The 18,444-nt window shown below is 45.5% G+C and overlaps 1 protein-coding gene and 2 long non-coding RNA genes across 4 annotated transcripts; all 3 read left to right on the top strand.

The window, feature by feature from the left end:
- Positions 1 to 1,783: 1,783 nt before the first annotated feature.
- Positions 1,784 to 5,093, top strand: LOC127308297 (tyrosine-sulfated glycopeptide receptor 1). Its single transcript, XM_051339079.2, has one exon. The coding sequence runs from the start codon at positions 1,784 to 1,786 to the stop codon at positions 4,970 to 4,972; it is 3,189 nt and encodes a 1,062-aa protein (XP_051195039.2). The 3' UTR covers positions 4,973 to 5,093.
- Positions 5,094 to 6,374: 1,281 nt separating this feature from the next.
- Positions 6,375 to 8,362, top strand: LOC127308301 (uncharacterized). Of its 2 annotated transcripts, none has more exons than XR_011746683.1 (3): positions 6,375 to 6,937; positions 7,055 to 7,721; positions 8,109 to 8,362. It is a non-coding gene; the product is annotated as an uncharacterized lncRNA (long non-coding RNA). The 2 variants fall into 2 exon arrangements; XR_011746684.1 differs by lacking the exon at positions 8,109 to 8,362 and adding an exon at positions 7,836 to 8,088.
- A 74-nt stretch (positions 8,363 to 8,436) lies between these two features.
- LOC139832104 (uncharacterized) lies at positions 8,437 to 9,770 on the top strand. Its single transcript, XR_011746682.1, has 3 exons — positions 8,437 to 8,625; positions 8,916 to 8,988; positions 9,589 to 9,770. It is a non-coding gene; the product is annotated as an uncharacterized lncRNA (long non-coding RNA).
- Positions 9,771 to 18,444: the final 8,674 nt, after the last annotated feature.

The following is an 18,444-nucleotide window of genomic DNA, read 5'->3' as shown; positions in this document are numbered from 1 at the left end:
GTCACCTGCGCACAGTTGGGCGGAAGCGAGCATGCTAACGACGCGGCCCGTCTACGGTAGCGGCGGAGGAGGCAGTTCCGACGAGAGCAGTGTAGACTGTAGACTGGAGGGGTGTTGCCGATGAAGCAGAAGGCCATGGAAACGGAAAAGCCCCCACTTTGTTGCTAAATAGATGGGCTTTGGGCTCGGAAATGTAGCCTTCCGTCTGCATGGACCGTTTTCAGACCTGGTCATTCTGGATGGGCTCTATCGGTCTGTTTTGTACTACAGAAGAAGCCCAACAAATATCCCACGTATGGCAAACCTCACCATAGTGTCTAGCTACAGCCCACTGAGAAAAAAAACTTCTGCGCTATATGCCAAACACTGCTTCAAGCACGAAGTATGTTCACCACGACGACGCTAATCACCCATTCACCCATGTGAACTTCTGCGCTATATGCCAAGGTGGCCAAGTAGGAACTTCATCCATGCCAAGGTGGCAGGCAACTTGGCGCTTACTAGATGTGTTCGCAACTACGAAGCACTACTTGAATATCATTATGTATTTAACGAGATCGAGACTCAAGTATGCCAAATTGGAAGCCAACCAACACTGGGTTAGATTTGAGGAGAAAAATAAACCAACTACCCCCAAAATAAATAAAATAAATTTCTTTATCAAAAAGACAAGATATTATTGCCCACTCAGTCTCTAAACCAAGCACAGAAGCCACTAATGACTAGTTTAGAAAGAGAATCCCATGGCCTAACAACTGCAAGCACATATAAAGAGATACTAAGTAGAACATATAAATAAGACAATAACTTGAGTTAAAACAAAAAAACTTTGCGCATGTAAAATACAACAAAGAAGAGTGAATGGAATGGGACAGGGTGTTTCTGCACCCGGGTGCATATGCGTCCTTTATTTCAAATGCATATTAAACATATTTCCAAATGTCAAAAAATACAAATAAAAATGCCTCGTGTATACCTTGATATGTTACATGTTCGCAAAGTTGTTTCAGCAAAAACCGATATGTTTTGTGCCTTGTACTAAAAAGAAAAAAAATTGGTGTTAAAATAGTCTATTTCTCGAGGCATTATTTGTCTTTTTCACACAGGGTACAAAAATTGTCAATTTTACGTAAAACTTTACATGTACACATAGAACATGTCCCTCTACATGCTAAATTTTTTTCTGAATTTTTTACTTTTTAAAATATATTTTATACATACCAGGTGCATATGCATCCATGATCAGTTTTGGTTTTCCGGAATGGACTAGCAATAAAAATACAGTTAACCAAAACATGGTCATCACTGTCCAGAATAGCACTCAGGAATCGCTGCCATGCCATAAAAAAAAAGACTGTAACAATATAGTCAAGTTGGTAAAAGCTCTGCGTGTCATGTCGTATTGCATCGTATCTACCTGATCATAACGCAATTAAACAAGTGCATCATGTACCATTACCAATTCAATAATCACGAATCAAAGGGTGGCTACCAAAAGCAGCTATTTTTTTGGCGCAAGAGGACTTGCGCTTTTCGATAGATAATTGCAGATTCGATAAATAATTGCAGATTTGCAGAGTGGCCTCAACCGAAACGTGCATGTTTTGGTGTGAACCAGGAAGCTGCTGCCTGCCTGAGGCAAGTGCACACAACACCAGTGTGGATCCTCTGACCCTTGACCCAAAACCTCCTCCTTCCTCCTCATGCTCTTTCCTGACCAGGTCCAGTCAGAATCAGGTTTTAACCATCTGGCTTTCATGCTAAAGCTTTGATCAGGAAAACCATGGAGAAGCAGCAGCAGCAGCTCCGTTCCTCATGCAAGAAGTGCAGCAACAGATTCCCTGTACCTTTCCTTGGCTGTGCCCTTGTGGTGGTGCTGCTGCTCTCCATGGCCTCTCCAGCCAGTTCTTGCACGGAGCAGGAGAAGGGCTCCCTCCTGCAGTTCCATGCTGGGCTGTCACAGGACGGCGGCCTCTCAGCGTCATGGAAGCAAAACAGCACCGACTGCTGCGTGTGGGAAGGGGTCACCTGTGGCGCGGATGGGACAGTCACCGATGTCTCAGTGGCTTCCAAGGGCCTTGAGGGGCACGTCTCGCCGTCCCTGGGCAACCTCGCCGGACTGCTGCGCCTCAACCTGTCCCACAACTCACTCTCTGGTGGCCTACCACTGGAGCTGGTGTCGTCCAGCAGCATCATAGTCCTCGACGTCAGCTTCAACAGCCTCAAGGAAGACATGCAAGAGGTGCCATCTTTAACCTCTGTCCGGCCTCTGCAGGTACTGAACATCTCGAGCAACCTGTTTACAGGCCGGTTTCCATCGTCCACCACATGGGGGGTGATGAGCAATCTAGTCATCCTCAACGCCAGCAACAACAGCTTCACTGGGCAGATACCAAGCCATTTCTGCACAGGCTCACCATCACTGGCCGTGGTTGCACTCTGCTACAACCAATTTACAGGTGGCATCCCTCCTGGACTTGGTAATTGCTCCATGCTCAGAGTGCTCAAGGCTGGACACAACAACCTCAGCGGGATTCTACCAAATGAACTCTTCGATGCTTCCTCCCTGGAGTACCTCTCCCTTCCTGACAATGGTTTACATGGAGTGATCAATGGTGCACAAATAGTCAAGCTCAGAAATCTCGCTACTCTAGATCTTGGAGGGAACAATTTCAGCGGCAAGATTCCCGACTCAATTGGTCAGCTCAAGAGATTAGAGGAGCTCCGTCTGGACAACAACAACATGTCAGGGGAGCTGCCGTCAGCTCTGAGCAACTGCACAAATCTCATAGCAATTGACCTCAAGAGCAACCACTTTGATGGAGAACTTACCAAGGTTAACTTCTCGAGCCTGCTCCATCTGAAGAGTTTAGATCTTCTGTACAACAAATTCACCGGCACAATTCCAGAAAGCATATACTCTTGCACCAAGCTGGCCGCACTGCGCATATCTGGCAACAACTTGTATGGGCAGCTTTCACCAAACATAGCCAGTTTGAAAACCCTTACTTTCCTATCACTTGGTTTCAACAATTTTACAAATATCACAAATACGATTCGGATACTCAAGAACTGTAGGAACCTCACTTCCTTGCTTATCGGAGGGACAAACTTTATGGGTGAATCCATGCCAGAAGATGAAATAGTTGATGGTTTTCAGAACCTTCAGGTTCTCTCCATAGCTGGTTGCTCATTGTCAGGAAACATACCCCTTTGGCTATCAAAGCTGTCAAAGTTGGAGATGCTGTTTTTGCAAAATAACCAACTCAGTGGACCAATACCAGGCTGGATCAATAGCCTAAACTTACTTTTCCATCTAGACATATCAAATAATAGCCTTACAGGCGAAATTCCAAGAGCCTTAATGGAGATGTCAATGCTAAATTCAGAAAAGACAAAGGCACCACGCTTGGACCCAAGAGCCTTTGAGCTGCCTGTTTATGCAACTCCATCACGTCAATATCGTATATCAAGTGCTTTCCCTAAAGTGCTGAATCTGGGAAACAATAACTTCACTGGTGTGATCCCTGAGGAGATTGGTCAGTTGAACTCACTTGGTATACTGAACTTCAGCTCCAACAGCTTATCAGGAGAAATACCACAGCAGCTCTGCAACCTGACAAATCTGTGGGTGCTCGACTTGTCTAGCAACAATCTTACAGGCATTATCCCATCAGCACTGAAGAACCTGCACTTCCTTTCAGCATTCAACATTTCCCACAATGACCTCGAAGGCCCAATTCCAGATGGAGTCCAGCTTGGCACATTCCTAAGTTCTAGCTTTGAAGGGAATCCAAAGTTGTGTGGCCGTATTCTCCATCGCAATTGTGGTTCAGCAGGAAGATCGTCAGGCTCTAGAAAACACTGGAGCAAGAAATCCATTTTTGCAATAACATTTGGTGTGTTCTTTGGTGGAACCGCTGCTCTTTCCATGCTCGGGTGTCTCTTTGCAACAATCAAGCACAGGAGCAGCAACAGTGGAGATGTGGAAGTATATTCAATTGAGACTGGTTCAGAAGAATCATTAGTGATAGTGCCACGAGGAAAGGGAGAAGACAGTAACCTCACATTCGCTGACATCGTGAAGTCTACAAATAACTTTCACCAGGAGAACATCATCGGATGCGGAGGCTATGGGCTGGTCTATAGGGCTGATTTACCTGATGGCTCTAAGCTGGCCATCAAGAAGCTTAATGATGGTATGTGTCTGATGGACAGGGAATTCACTGCAGAGGTTGATGCACTCTCAATGGCACAGCATGACAACCTTGTACCACTCTGGGGTTATGGCATACAGGGAGATTCAAGATTCCTCATATATCCTTACATGGAGAATGGCAGCCTGGATGATTGGCTTCACAACAGCGATGGTGATGCCAACTTGTTTCTTGACTGGCCGACACGGCTCAAGATCGCACAAGGAGCAAGCCGGGGCCTTTCTTATATCCATGGTGTCTGCAAGCCTCACATTGTCCACCGTGACATCAAGTCCAGCAACATCCTGCTTGACAGAGAATTCAAAGCTTATGTCGCAGATTTTGGGCTCTCCAGATTGATTGACAGTAAAACCCATTTCACAACTGAGTTAGTTGGTACTCTGGGCTACATTCCGCCTGAGTATGGACAAGGATGGGTTGCTACACTGAGAGGTGACATGTACAGTTTTGGCATGGTCCTGCTTGAGCTGCTGACAGGAAGACGGCCTGTCCTGGTCTTGTCCTCATCAAAAGAACTCGTCAACTGGGTACAGGATATGATATCAGAAGGGAAGCAGCTTGAGGTCCTGGATCCTACACTTCAGGGTAAAGGGTATGAAGACCAGATGATGAAGGTGCTTGAAGCAGCTTGCAAGTGCATCAGCCGTAATCCTTGCATGAGACCAACGATACAGGAACTAGTCTCCTTCCTGGAGAGTGTAGACGGCAAACTGCAGATGCAAAATTCAGTTAAGATAGAATGCCGCTACACATGATTATATTGTAGTCCAGCGCACATAGCAGATGTAGGTCCATACAATTACTACTGAAAGATGTTACAGTTATTTTGACAAAGCTTCTGACAGATTACCATTTTTTAAGACTCTGTAATTGCGCCCCCCCCCCCCCCCCCCCCTCCCTTCAATTGTATTCCATATTATGGTAAACAAGTGTATAGATTATAACTATTTACAAAGTTCAACCCCATCACGTTCCTTAAGAATTCCACACTGTGGAGAGTTGAGGTGCAAAATCAGTACACGTTATGGGGCTTCGACTGTGTGAGGAAAATTACCCTTGTACTGAAGCAATACTAACTCAATAATATGGCAAGCATACACTCCTAACTCATTGAATCATATACATGCTTCCGAAACAGCACATAGAATGAAAATAAAAATAGAAATAACAATTAAGAGGACACCAAATTTCCACCAAATGTTAAGGTTTATATTAGGCCTGGGTCTGCAAAAAAGTAAAAAACATCAACATTAGGCCAAGAAGCTGACCAAATGACCCTGCTATGGCATTTTTCTGAATCGAAGTCTACGTGGGAGTTTGCTCCTATCCTTTTCTACCTAAAAAGTTTGGTAGCTTGGTCTGGGCTAATTCTTGAGCAGGTGGGCGATCTGCGATCGATAATCATGGAGGCCAGCATCCGGAACCACAAATCTCCCACACCACAACGCGCAATCAGCGTCTACAAGCAAGACTAACGAAATATAGGAGATGGAGCGGCGATCGCTGACCTCCGCTCTCTACGCGGTGCTCGGGTAAGAGATGGCGGCGGCCGCCGGCCGCCGGTTCCGGCATGTGGGGGTTCATCTGGCGGCGAGAGAGAGACGCAGGCATCGAGGAAGGCTGGCCCAGTGGCGACGTTAAGAGGCCACAGCAGCAAGGCCCAAAATAGGCAATCTGCCAAGTGGCACTGCCACAGTTCATTTTTTTCCTTTTGGAAGTTGTGTGCTGAAGGTTTCTAGTCATCTGCAAACTTGAATTTGAAACGTTCATGAATTTTATGTGGTGGAATATTCAGCATTTATATAGTGTGATGGTAAAGCAATCAACAAGTATAGTACATTGTTGTTGAATGCATTTCTCCTATAAATGTCCCTAGACTACCCGGCCAACCAAGGCACTCAAAAGGGGCAAAAACATCTGGTTCGTCCGTTACACGTGCACAGTAAATTTTCCAACCCGCTTTTCACCTCAACCGTTGGATGTTGTAATCTTTTTCCTACCGTCCGCTGCTTGTTCTGAGTGCATGACGGCTGGGCCCGTGCATGCGTGGGGCCGTTTGTTTGAGACAACCAGAGTCCGTGCTCGCGTTGCTCAGAAAACCAAAAACGGTGAAAACCCTAGCCAACCAAAAGGCTCCTCCTCACTCCAATCCCGAGCCTCCCCCAATCCCCGCTTCCTCTCAGGATCGACCCCGAGCCTCCACCGCGCCTCCTCCTCCGCCACCCCGAGCAGCTGCCGTCCCGCCTCTCCTCCTCGACCTACGCATCTCCGGCGTGTTGCTCCACCGCCGTGGCGCCTCCTGTGCGATTCCGAGCAGCCACCGTCGCGCCTCTCACGCTCAATCTACCCTGCGCCGGAGTTGGAGGAGCAGCAAGGGGCGGCGCTGGGACGGAGGTGGAGGAGCACGGATTCGGCGCCAGCAGACTCCTCTACGAGTAAGGTCCTCCTCTTCCTTCTTTCTATCCTCCACGGATCGGGGCACACATGAGATGGCGCGGTCTGCATGACTCCATGAGATCCATGGATGGCGGTTCTTCGGCCGGCGCGGGGATGCGCGATGGCTGCCGGTGCTCGAGATCTGGCGGATGGAGGGCTGCAGCGGCGGCGGGATCGAGCTCTGGTCTCCAGCTTGCCCATCCCCCACGTTTCCCTCTCCTCTTCCTCTCTGCTGTTGGCCACGCTGGCCATGGCCCTCAAATCCGACGCCTGCATCTGCGATGGTATGTTGTGTTTCTTCCCATGCTCTAATGTCTGGTGTGTTCTTGATTATTTGCATGTAGTAAATCGATTTCAGTTTAGACCATGGATTGCAACCTTAAAGTTATTTCTCCTTGCAGCTAGCAGCAGATCTGGTTGGGAAAGCGTAAGGAGATAAACAGCAAGAGATTGTCTTAGCACACGGATTCATGAGTGCTGCAAATTTATATATAGTGCTTTGTACTGATGTTTAAAGTTTATTTATACAAGTATTGGAAAGAGGAATACAATATTGCATTTCTAAAGAAATCATCATGTAGATATGTTTTTGTACTTTACTCAGCGAAAATTGCAGCCAGTTATTTTGATAATATATCTCAGTTTGTGTGTCCTTACTATTCCTTATTTATGAATTTGAGAAGATTAATTTCCACCTATTGGTGGTGAAGGTCAAGCTGCTCACTTTCTTCTTGGATGTGGACCAGTCTCCTCTGGTATAGCAGATCTCACAAAGGATCTTCATCATCAGGACAACTCCATGTTCCAGTCAGAAGGTTCACTGTCGCGACCTTGCATATTTGTTCTCGGTTTTGCGGTGTGCTGAGAATAGGAAGGCTGAGTTCATCAATTCTACTATGGATTCTGCTCTATATGCGTGTTTCTTTCTAATAATTCATCACTTGTGCAGGATTCTAATGGTTGTGCTGGGTGTTTGTAACGGTGAGGTTGAGCATATCGATTTGTATAATGCACAGACCGCGAATAATGGTGTTGTGGTGACTGATACACTCACACAGTTTCCTGAAGGTAAAGTTGCTTTCAGTTGCTTATTCATCCTTGTCGGATCTTGTTTATAGCATATATACTTGCTTTCAGTTGCTTATGATCTACTCAAGCTAGCAAATTCCTTTTGTTGTACAGTTGGCCACTTTTGGCATATGTGATAATATGCATATTTGTCAGTGTTCATGGTACTACCTCCCTATCACTCACACACCTAGATATTTTCTTGCCAGCTATAACCTAAATTAAGGTTTGACACTTTCTTTTAACTGCAGGTCTTAATATATATTTTAGACTACCATTTAACCCTTATTGTAAATTTTACCCACATTTTTTAACCAACGCTTCTAAACCCATTTAATGGTTCTCGTTTTATGTGTTGGCCTAATTACCCGACTTCGAAATGTTCAGAGGTTGTCCTACTTCAGGGTAGTGAGCTGCAGCATGTTGACGCTCAGATGGCGCTGGAGGTTATTCAGGCACCATCCACAAATTAAGTAAGCTATAGCTCTCTTCACCGTAATTTTGTCAAGGGGTCCACAATGAAATGGACAATTACGCCAAGATAGGCACATAAGAAGGTGGGGTTTGGGGTATGCTTGACTATACCTTTGTATCAATTGTTCTGTTGCACTTTTATTCTTCTAAAAAATAGCGGATATCCCTTCTTCGGTAATTTTCCAGTGTTAATATACATGCTGGTTTTGCTGTCATAATAGATCTTCAAGATCGGCGATGGCGATCGCGACGGTGCGTCGACGAGCTTGATGAGATGGCGCATTGACAAGCAAAAAGTCATGGGGATTCCCGCTGTTCGTGAGGGATTGCGTGATGCGGCTATGGGGCGGCGGAGGTCCACACATCAGACGTATCCAGGCTGTGCGCACAGATGATGTTGAGGCTCCGTGACCTCCACAACCCGAGCAAGGTTAGCAGCGGTTCGCCACTTCAGCTGTTACTCTACTCCATCCACTAAATTTTCTTCAGTTCAATATATGCATATATATGGTGATGATTTTAGTGGGCCACAAGGTGTTGGCAATTGTTGGGTTCTGTATTTTACAAAATATCAGCATCTTGTTTAATCTTCAGTTGCGGTGCTTTCATGTTATCATGAATTGTGGGCAAACTATATATTCAATACGCTTTGTTATTGATTCCTTGCCCCTTGCTTGCGGTGCTTTTCTTTCATTTTTGTGTGTTCCTTCTTGCATCCAGCTTGACTATTTACTCTGGAAGGAGCAGTTCGTGGAGTGGGTCTGAAGCAACTGGGTAGCAGTCATAATATTAGGTGAGAGTTGCTTAATGTGTAGGTGGGTAGAATATTAGTTTCATGGTCTACTTTACAAGAGAAAGCAAGTAGAATACTATGTAGGAGTTGCTTCATATTTACTGTCTCTATTTTTTCGTACCATTTTGCGGTAGGATTGCATACAGAGGCATTAATATATTTTATTACATTCTCTTTTCAGAGAAACTGCACTAACATCCTTATGCTTTTAGTCAGACATACCTTTTATTGTGGCTCAAGGGTTTAAGATTGTTATTAGATAAAATTTTACAACTAACTTGACATTTAAATGGTGCGAAATTACAGAGGGGGTGGACTTTGATGTCAGTATGACACACTATACTTATTTTACTCCATAAATATTTTCAGCAGAGAAATAGAATCCTACAAGATCAACATGTTTTCAGTATTTGCCTCTAATGATTAATTATCTCTTTTCCGTGTTCGAATTAGTTATTCCGTTGTGTTTCCATTTTCCATGTTGGTTAACATTTTCCATGTTGGCTAACTATAATAATAAATAAAATTTCAGAGTAGTGGATTTTTATGTGCCATTTGGTGTTAGCCTCCCTAATTCTCTTATGGATTTCTCTTCGGCAGGCTGCTACAGAGGGGGTGGACTTTGATGTCAGTATGCTACAAAGGATGTTGAAGAAATTGGTGAGTTTCTTTATTTAATTAAAGAAACAGATTATATGAATGCATGGTGATTTGAAAAAATGTGGTTTATTTATTTCAAGTGTTCTAAATTACTCATTAATCTGATATAAATTAAGGCTGCAAAGGGGGTCATGCAATGACTATGAACTAAGGGTGATATGTAATTTTTGGTGTTTATTATTCTATGAGCTACCAACCATATATGTTGCAAGCTGATAAGGTGCCTTTTTAGGTTATGAGAAGCGATTATCTTTGTGCCTCCATGACGAGCAGCACCGGCTGCATCTGGCGCATCTTTGGAAATTTATAATGATAACAGGAATTGGTCAAACTACAGAAATTGTGACCCTGATGAGCCGCCCCGGGCCTGACCACCGTTGGTTCAGCGTTCTCTGCCCGCGGAGTTTCCTGTCGTGCATGCGTATGGTTGAGGTTGGTTCACCGTTCTTCTCTCCTCTCTTTCGCACTGGCTTACTGTGTTCGTTGCCCTCCATGCCCTGTTCTTGTTAATGGGTTTGCCTAATTTTCCTTTTCCTTTTTGCATCCAGGTCTAGGATGTTCGTCCACATCTTCTACGCTAATCTTTACCTGCGTATCCTGGTGGGTCTCCTTCTTTTCATGTGTTTGTTGCACCTTGCATGTTTGTTGCAATGCCTTTAATCTTCCTTGCACCTTGCATGTTTGTTGCAATGCCTGCCTGCTGATTTCTTCCCACTCTTTGGCTTGTTTTGCTTGCCATCTGTCAATTCTTCTAGGATGGCATGTGCGTGCATCGCTGCTGCTTGGGGAAATTTCTTCTTTCCTCTTCGGCCCTGCGAGTGGAGGTACGTTTGTTCCCAGAATTCAGTCACCAAAGGAGTAAGAAAAAAAAGGTAAACAAACAACATTCGTGGAAACCTGATGATAGGAGCACACATGTTTCTATGGCAACTAATAAATACAGTATAGCAGAGTAGTCTATTTAAAGAAAGGGTGCATGCTGTTAAAGTTTTTTCGGTTGAAACTAACCATGCCCTGAAAATAGGCAGTTAGAGTTTTTCGGTTGATGCTTAATTTTGGAAGGCTTTTAAACTATACGAGGCCATGGGGGAGTGACTTTTGTGTCTACTATTCCAAATTTATTCACTGGAACCACCATTTAATAAATATCATGGATATATCATTTTAGTACAATGCATGGAAAAATGGTGATTTAAATAGTGGAAGGTTCGTTCTTTGCTTGTCTGTTGCTTGCTACCACTGACGACTATGTATGAACTAATGGTAGATGGATTAAAATAAATGTTTGACCCAAATTGTTCTTTTGTAGGGTTCATGCCTTTTATAGCATGATGTCTGAATTAATTGTGCTTGATTAAACAAGTCTAGCGTCATGGTTCATAGATTGAAAGGCATAGAATCTTGTGTTGCTCTTTCATGTCTCCATTCACTTAAATAAACTAATTTAGAGAACTGTTGCTCGCATGCACTCATAGGCATAAAGTTGAGGTGATCAAACCCAACTTTTTCCCCTATGTTATTTTATTTTGCAGATAACAAGCAGTGATTCATTTTAATGATACTTTAGATTTGATATTAGTTACCTGATGGTGTTTGTCCATCATGCTTTGTTTGGGTATCAGGATTCGTCGTTTCACGAAACTTCAGATCTGATATTAGTTACCTGATCATCAATAGTCGATTTTAGCATCAGGATACATCTTCGCGGGATCAAATATATGATGGTATGTTAATATTAAACTAGAATATATATGTGGAGTATTTTCATCTGGAATCCATGTCTTCACTCATTTTTGCAGCATGGAATAACTAATTTTCTGAATATGAGAATTGGCTTATTTGATCTATATAGGAGTATGATTTACAACTCCGTAGTGTTCAACCTGGTCGAAGAATTAAAATGAAGCTCGTCTGATGTAAAATTCAAAATAAATACATTCTTGTAAATTGCTTGGAGAAATGTAACAATTTACTCTAAGTCAGTTCGGAAGTCACTTTTTCGTATATACGAGTATTGTCTTAAGGGTTTATAAAGCACTGTAGATTTTGGATTTCAGAATCTGGCCTGTCTAGCGATCATGCCATTCAGTTTCTGTGAGCATGTAAAAGAGCAACCCTATTTTTTAAAAAGCTTTCTTTCCTTTCAGTATATTTTTGGTTGCATTGTGTGCTCCCAGTTCCTCAATTTTGCTCTGATTTGAGGCCTTTACGCCCATTTTCGTTGGTGAATAGTTGCTGCTACTTTTTGCCTTCGTTTAACTTGTTTTTCTGACTGAAGTTAGGAAAATTATATAGCTACCATGATATATTGCATTCAGTAGCATAAACAAGAGTTTATGCATTGTATTGATTGTGCCAACTTGTGCACACTGGCCTCAGAGGCAAGATGCCAATACCATCAGGTTCCTTTCCTTCTTTGCTTGGATATATGCTTGCTAGGTTAGTGATTGATCATTTTTTCTATAATTCTTTTGGCTAGCCAATCGCCTGCTTCACCATGAGTTTTGTCCATTGCACTAATGGTGACTATTCACTGCATTTAACAGCACGCCGTGCTGTTGAAGCTTTTCTTAACCTTAATAAGTGATTATATCTAGCCTTACAAAGAAGATTTAAAGAGGATGCATTGCTAGCCTCTTTATATGCTATAATATGTCGAGTAGATGTGGTCTTTTAATTTGTTAAATCTCTCCACTATAACATGATATCTTCTTTTCTTTACAGGTCAAGGCATCATTTCCAAATACAGAGTATTCTGTCCATCCAGATTCGTGCATCTAGCCAAGCAATTCTTGATGTTGCTTTGAGCTAGCTGTATGGTTCAGAGATGGTTCTTCATTTCAGCTTCTCTTCATTTGTGGCTTGCACGGATTCGGCACCAGCAGACTCCTCTACGAGTAAGGTCCTCCTCTTCCTTCTTTCTGTCCTCCACGGATCGGGGCACACTTGAGAAATGGCATGGTGTCTCGTGTGCTTTTGTCTGTTTTCTTGCAGGTTGTTCCATCCGTTCTGTCGCTTTGCACAAGCTGGTTGGTGTTTCCGTGCGTTGCTGCTTTGCTAGGAGCATGCTCGCTACCTTTTCGGCCGTTCGGATCAAGGTATTGGCTTTTTTGTAGTTGAGACAATCTTGTCATCGTGGCCAAAAACGGCTCCTCTGATTTAGACATGCCAGCCAGGCATGCCACTTCCTATCTTTTTATGGTAAAAATCAAGCAATTGAATTACTGGATTTGCAAGAGTAACATTTTATCTAAGAGCAAATGGGGTGCTTGGATTAGAAATATAAAAAATTGCTACACAATGACATGACCTTGTACTGGACCATTCTTTCTTTCTTAGCATGATGAATCTATGATTCTTTTTTTGTTTGAGGTAAGCTATTGTGCCGTCTCCTTACAGGTAGCAGGTAGCAGCAGATCTGGTTAGGGAAACACAAGAAGGAGAAAAGCAACCAGATATTGCCGCTGGTATTGCAGTAATTTCTGCCCCTCTCTCTCTTTCTCGATTTCCCTTATAACACTTGCAGAGCACATGTAGTGTTGAAAAATTAACCCTCACCCGATGGAGAAAGTCATCATGTTGTGTGAAAATGAATGTCACATGTGGCTTGCAACTGTTTTTTCCATTTATCAATGAAAAAAAGAGCGTTTGTGTAGAAATGTTATGTCTGACCCGATGGAGAAAGTTTCTGAAAAACCAAAACATTGCTTCGATCGCATCTTTCCACCTACAAGCAGTGATTTTTCCGGCTCCATGGCGAGTGGCGGTGGCTGCATACATTAGCTTTGGCTACACATCCCCAAATCCATGGTTGGAGCTATCTCCGATCTAAGAGTTATAGTTTGGAGCTCGAATTTCTTTTGGCATGTCTCATGGTAATATACACAGGTGTATATGCAGGCGTGAAAGTATAGAGATGGTAAACCTAGAGGGGGGTGAATAGGTTTCTACAAATTTTAATTCTTTCTTTGCAATATTAGGCTTTGCGGAATATAAAGATGAGCCTAATGCAAACTAGGTGTAGCAACCTATATGAGGATACAACTAACTCGAGCACGAAGGCTCTCACAGGCAGTTAAATCACAAGTAAGGAGTTCGGTTAGAGATAACCGATAGCACGCGGAGACGAGGATGTATTCCCGTGTTCCCTTGCTTTGCAACAAGGTACGTCACGTTTGGAGGAGTGGAGGTCCCACGAAGGATTCCCCGCGCCACGAAGGCTCACCCTATTCTCCGGAGCCTATCCCACGAAGGAATAGCTCACTCACTTGTGGTAGACTTTGAGGTAGCCTCCAAACCTTCACAATCTTGCCCGGAGCAAATCCACAGCCCGGATGCTTCCGGACTCCTCTTGCCTACCTAGGGTTTCCAAGGAACCCTAGGAAGCAAGCTTCTCAATGAATACAAGGGGGAATGAGATTTGGCTTGGTAGAACGGTAGATCGGGTCCTCCTCTAATGATTCCCCGGAGGGATTTGAGTTTGGGTGGAGGAGGAGGGAGATCTGAGGCTTTTGGTGTTTCTAGCAATGGAGTAAGAGAGAGAGAGCTCAAGAACAGCTTGTAGTGTAGTGCCTAACTGTCTAGAGGTAGGAGAAGGGCTATTTATAGTGTTCTTCGAAATATGGCCGTTGCCACTTGCCACCTCAGCTTTTCCTCGACAAACCCGGTCTGACCGGGCCACAGACCGGACAGCCCGGTGGTGAGGCCGGTCTGACCGGGCCAGTGACCGGACGCCTTTTGCTGGTCCTGGAGCTCCTCCGGTTGGCGGCCGGTTGGCGCCCGGTTGCCGCCCGGTGGACCGGACGGAGCACCGGACCCGCCGGTCGAGAGCCCGGTTGACCGGGCGCAAACCGGATCTGCTGGCTCCTCCTTTGGAGCCCGGTTGACCGGCCACCACGCCGGACTGGCCGGTTGCTGGCCCGGTTGGACCGGGCAGGTGACCGGATTTCTCCTGTAACCCCTTTTTGATTGTTGTTGAAATGGGGGGTCACCTTTAGCCTTCTTGTTCCTTTGATACACCATTTATGCCTCATTGCCTAATACCTGAGATTGTACTTATAAACATATTAGGCCAAATACTTTAGCACGGTGTCATCGTTACCAAAATAATGGATAAGGGTGAAATACCCTTACAATCTCCCCCTTTTTGGTATACGATGACAAACCGAGCTAGAGTCACAAATAGATATTATGATAAGCTCTAAACCTTGATTTCATATAAGATATTACGAAAGCTCCCCCATAATGTGTGCACTTGGAGAATTTGCGTTTGAATGCAAAGTACACCATTTGTGAAACATGAGAAGCTCCCCCAATATCTTTAGGAAACAAGCATGGTATGGAGATGTGCATATCAAGATATATATAAGCATAGCATAATCATCCTAACATAGAGTAGCACACATAATAGTCGTCCATACACATCCATACACGAATTATTGGAAATAGCAAATGGTTCTTGAAAAACTCAAAGTAAACAAGCACAAGCCATATAAAATCCAAATAAAGCAACTCCCATGGCTTGTGGCAATCAAAGAACCCCGTGGTCTAGACTCTACTCTCTTCTCCCCCTTTGGCATCGGAACACCAAAAAGGCGAAGAAAAGAGGAGAGATGCTATCGCACCCATCAGTAGTGACCAAACCCAAGCGAGGAGGAGCTCTCGCGTGCATCATCATCACCGGCATCATCATCACCCGCATCATCATCACCCGCATCATCATCAGCATAGTCAGCAGGAGGAGCACGAGCAGGCCTAGTAGGGAGAGCGCCATGAGCGTACACGGAGAAGTCGAAGTTCTGGAGCATCTCATCGGTAAGAAGAGGCATCTCCCACTGAGGTGCTATCACAGGCTCCATCTCAGGTCCAGGAGGAGGAACAGGGTGGTTCCTTGAGGCCATGAATTCATTCTGGCGCCTCCGTGTCTCCTGGGTCATAGTAAGGGTCTGATGTGCAACATCATTGCTGTTCTTGCACATTTGGAACATGCATGTGAAGAATCGAGCGGCCCCATGCTGGGAGCGCCGAGAGTGACTGGAGCTAGCATCATGATCATGGTGTTCCTTGGAACGGCGCTCAGTGGTGGGCATCATGGAGGGAACGTCTGAACGAGTGGCCTCCTGAATGGGGAACCTGAATGGATCCATGATGACTTTCTCACCAATAGCGTTCCGAGGAGCGGGAACAATGAAGTTGATGAGCCGCTGAACATACTGGGCGTAGTTGGGAGTCATGCGGTCCATAATTGCTCTCTTCAGTTCACAGTAGATAAGATCACAGCCATCAATCTTCCTTACCCTGTCAGGATGACAATAGTACATCAAGTTGAGGTGATAGTTCCGGACTTCACTGTGGTCTCCAGACTTGCTGATGAGGTTCTCCCGGAACAGCTTGGCAAGTACCAAATAGGAGTAGTACATCCCAGAGATAGTGGGAGGTCCAGGCGTAGGGTTCGCAGGATAGCAGAAAGAGATGTCACCCCTAGTAAGCCTGGACCGTGAATGAATCTTGTACCCTGGATCACTGTCATCACCACAACCCATGGCTGCACGGAACTGAGAGTAGGAGCATGAGTACTTTGTCTTGCCGGTCATCCAAGTGAGGGTGCGGTCTTCATCATCATGGAAGAAGACAGTACAGTGAAACTGACGGACAAGGAGGGGACAAAAGGTAGGATCATCTTGAGTATCATCAGGCTTGAGGCACACAAGGTCATACAATCCCAGACTCCTCAAGGTTTGGACCACAAACCGATACTTGGTGGCTTCATGCAAGGCAAGTTCGTCAGGATTGATGGCCTTGGGTGATACAATATTGCCATGCTTCATAAACTCATGAGAATCATAGAAACCCTCCCAGAGGGCTGCTTGTGTGTTGGTCCAGAATGCCTTGTCCGCACGAGTGTAAGTTGGCTTCTCAAAGCGATAGGGGTTCACTGTCCTCCATTCCTGCCACTCAAGACGGTTTGCAGCCCCAACATTGATGGTTGGTACTACCTCATCATCCTCTTGGGCAACATTCTTATCATTGTGCTTGGTGGCAACAGACTTGGTTCTGCCCCGAGCTGAGCTGCTAGTGTCAGTACCTTGATGAGCTTGAGGGGGTGCACGACTACTAGAACGGCGGGGAGGATCCGTCCTACCTCGCTTGGCAACACCACCACGTGGTGGCTCACCACTCCAACTTCCTGTGAATGAGAAAATATAGCAAGGATAGCAGTGGGGTAAGTGTACATGTCATCAATAAGAGGGAATCCAAAAAGCATAGCATATATCCAAGTGTAGTGATGAGATTGTGCGAAAGACTGGGCAACCCGGCGCACAGGCCGGTCCAACCGGGCAGCAGACCGGACGATCCGGTTGGCGACCGGTGGACCGGGCCGCACGCCGGGCCGGCCGGTTGAGCGGCCGGTCGACCGGGCTGGTGACCGGATCTGTCGATTTGTGATGTTTGCCCAGATTTTTCTACCACAAATTCATGCAAAAACTCGAAAAACTTGAGTACATGCTATAGCAATAGAGTGGAGTATGTGCTTTGTGTTGAGAGACACTCTAAAGGCATGAGGACTTGCAAAACCTAACCCTAACCCTAAGATTTCCTCAAATTTTGGCAAGAACTTGCAATGTGTGAGGAGGACTAGAGATTAGGGAGGAAGGGAGAGTACATTACCCGAAGACATTGTCCTTCTTGATCAAGGGAGCAAGAAGAACACGAGGGAGGGCTTGAAAACCAAGAACTCCAAAAATTCCCAAACTAGTTGGAGAGGGACCAAATCCTTCGGTGGAGATGCTCCAAGGGGCCCGATCTATGGTGTGGTGGAGTTTGGGGAAGTTCTTGTGGTGGGAAGTGCCTAGATCATGGTGGAGATGGTCAGGGCGCCGGCCATGGTGGTTGGAGATTGGGGAACAATGGGGAAGATGACCCCAAGGGGTATCCCTTCCCCAATATATAGTAGGCTGCGCGTCCGGTCAGGTGTCCGGTTCGACCGGGCTGGGGACCGGCTGACCAGGCCAAGACCCCGGTTGCCGCCCGGTCCACCGGACCATCCGGTCAGGGACCCGGTCCGACCGGACCAGGGACCGGCCAGCCCAAAATTGTCTCATTTTGCCTCGTTTTTGCCCCTATGCTGTGTGTAAGTGTGTGTGAGTGCTCAAATGATGACATGTACATATAGATAGATAGATGATGATGAGATAAGCATAGACATGGGGTTGGAAACACAAAGTTCTCTAGGCATACCCATTGGAGAGAAAATCCAAACAAGATGTGTCGTGGATGTAGCCACGGCAGATGCTACAGGGGGTAGCACTTCATTGATGCGAGGGGAAGGGAACATTGCCATCTACGGGTCGAGGTGCAAGAGACGCAAGGGTTTTACCCAGGTTCAGCCCCTCCGGAGAGTAAAAGGCCTACGTCCTGCTAGATCTCTATTGCTCAGTGGAGAATTACAATGGGGGCTCGATGGCGGCTACGCCGAGAGCTTACAGGGGGAGATTGGATCTCGAGTAAGGTGTCCTCTAGGGCCTAAGCTCGGGGGTTTATATAAGCACCCCCGGCCTAGGGTTACATGGAGATAACTCCGAATCATATCAGTTGCTACTAACCCGGGATCCGCTATCCCTCTCGCAAGTAATCTTCTTGTCCAGCCGTGTGGACCTCCTCCTTGGGATCACGGCCCAGTCGCCTTAGGGCCCAGTCGCTTAGGCGACTGGCGATCCACCCAAGCCTCTATCTTCATGGCGACTGGGACTGGCGACCCACCCCCTATGGGCATATCCCCATCAGTAGTCCCCAAGC

The sequence above is a fragment of the Lolium perenne genome, chromosome 6, assembly GCF_019359855.2.
Source record: "Lolium perenne isolate Kyuss_39 chromosome 6, Kyuss_2.0, whole genome shotgun sequence".
NCBI classification, from domain to species: Eukaryota; Viridiplantae; Streptophyta; class Magnoliopsida; order Poales; family Poaceae; genus Lolium; species Lolium perenne.
The sequence above is the reverse complement of the archived record's forward strand: the minus strand, read 5'-3'. Positions and strand labels throughout refer to the sequence as shown.

What these genes read in the sequence shown, in the direction of transcription:
- LOC127308297 (XM_051339079.2), top strand. Translation starts at nt 1,784, where the DNA reads ATGGAGAAGCAGCAGCAGCAGCTCCGTTCCTCATGCAAGAAGTGCAGC.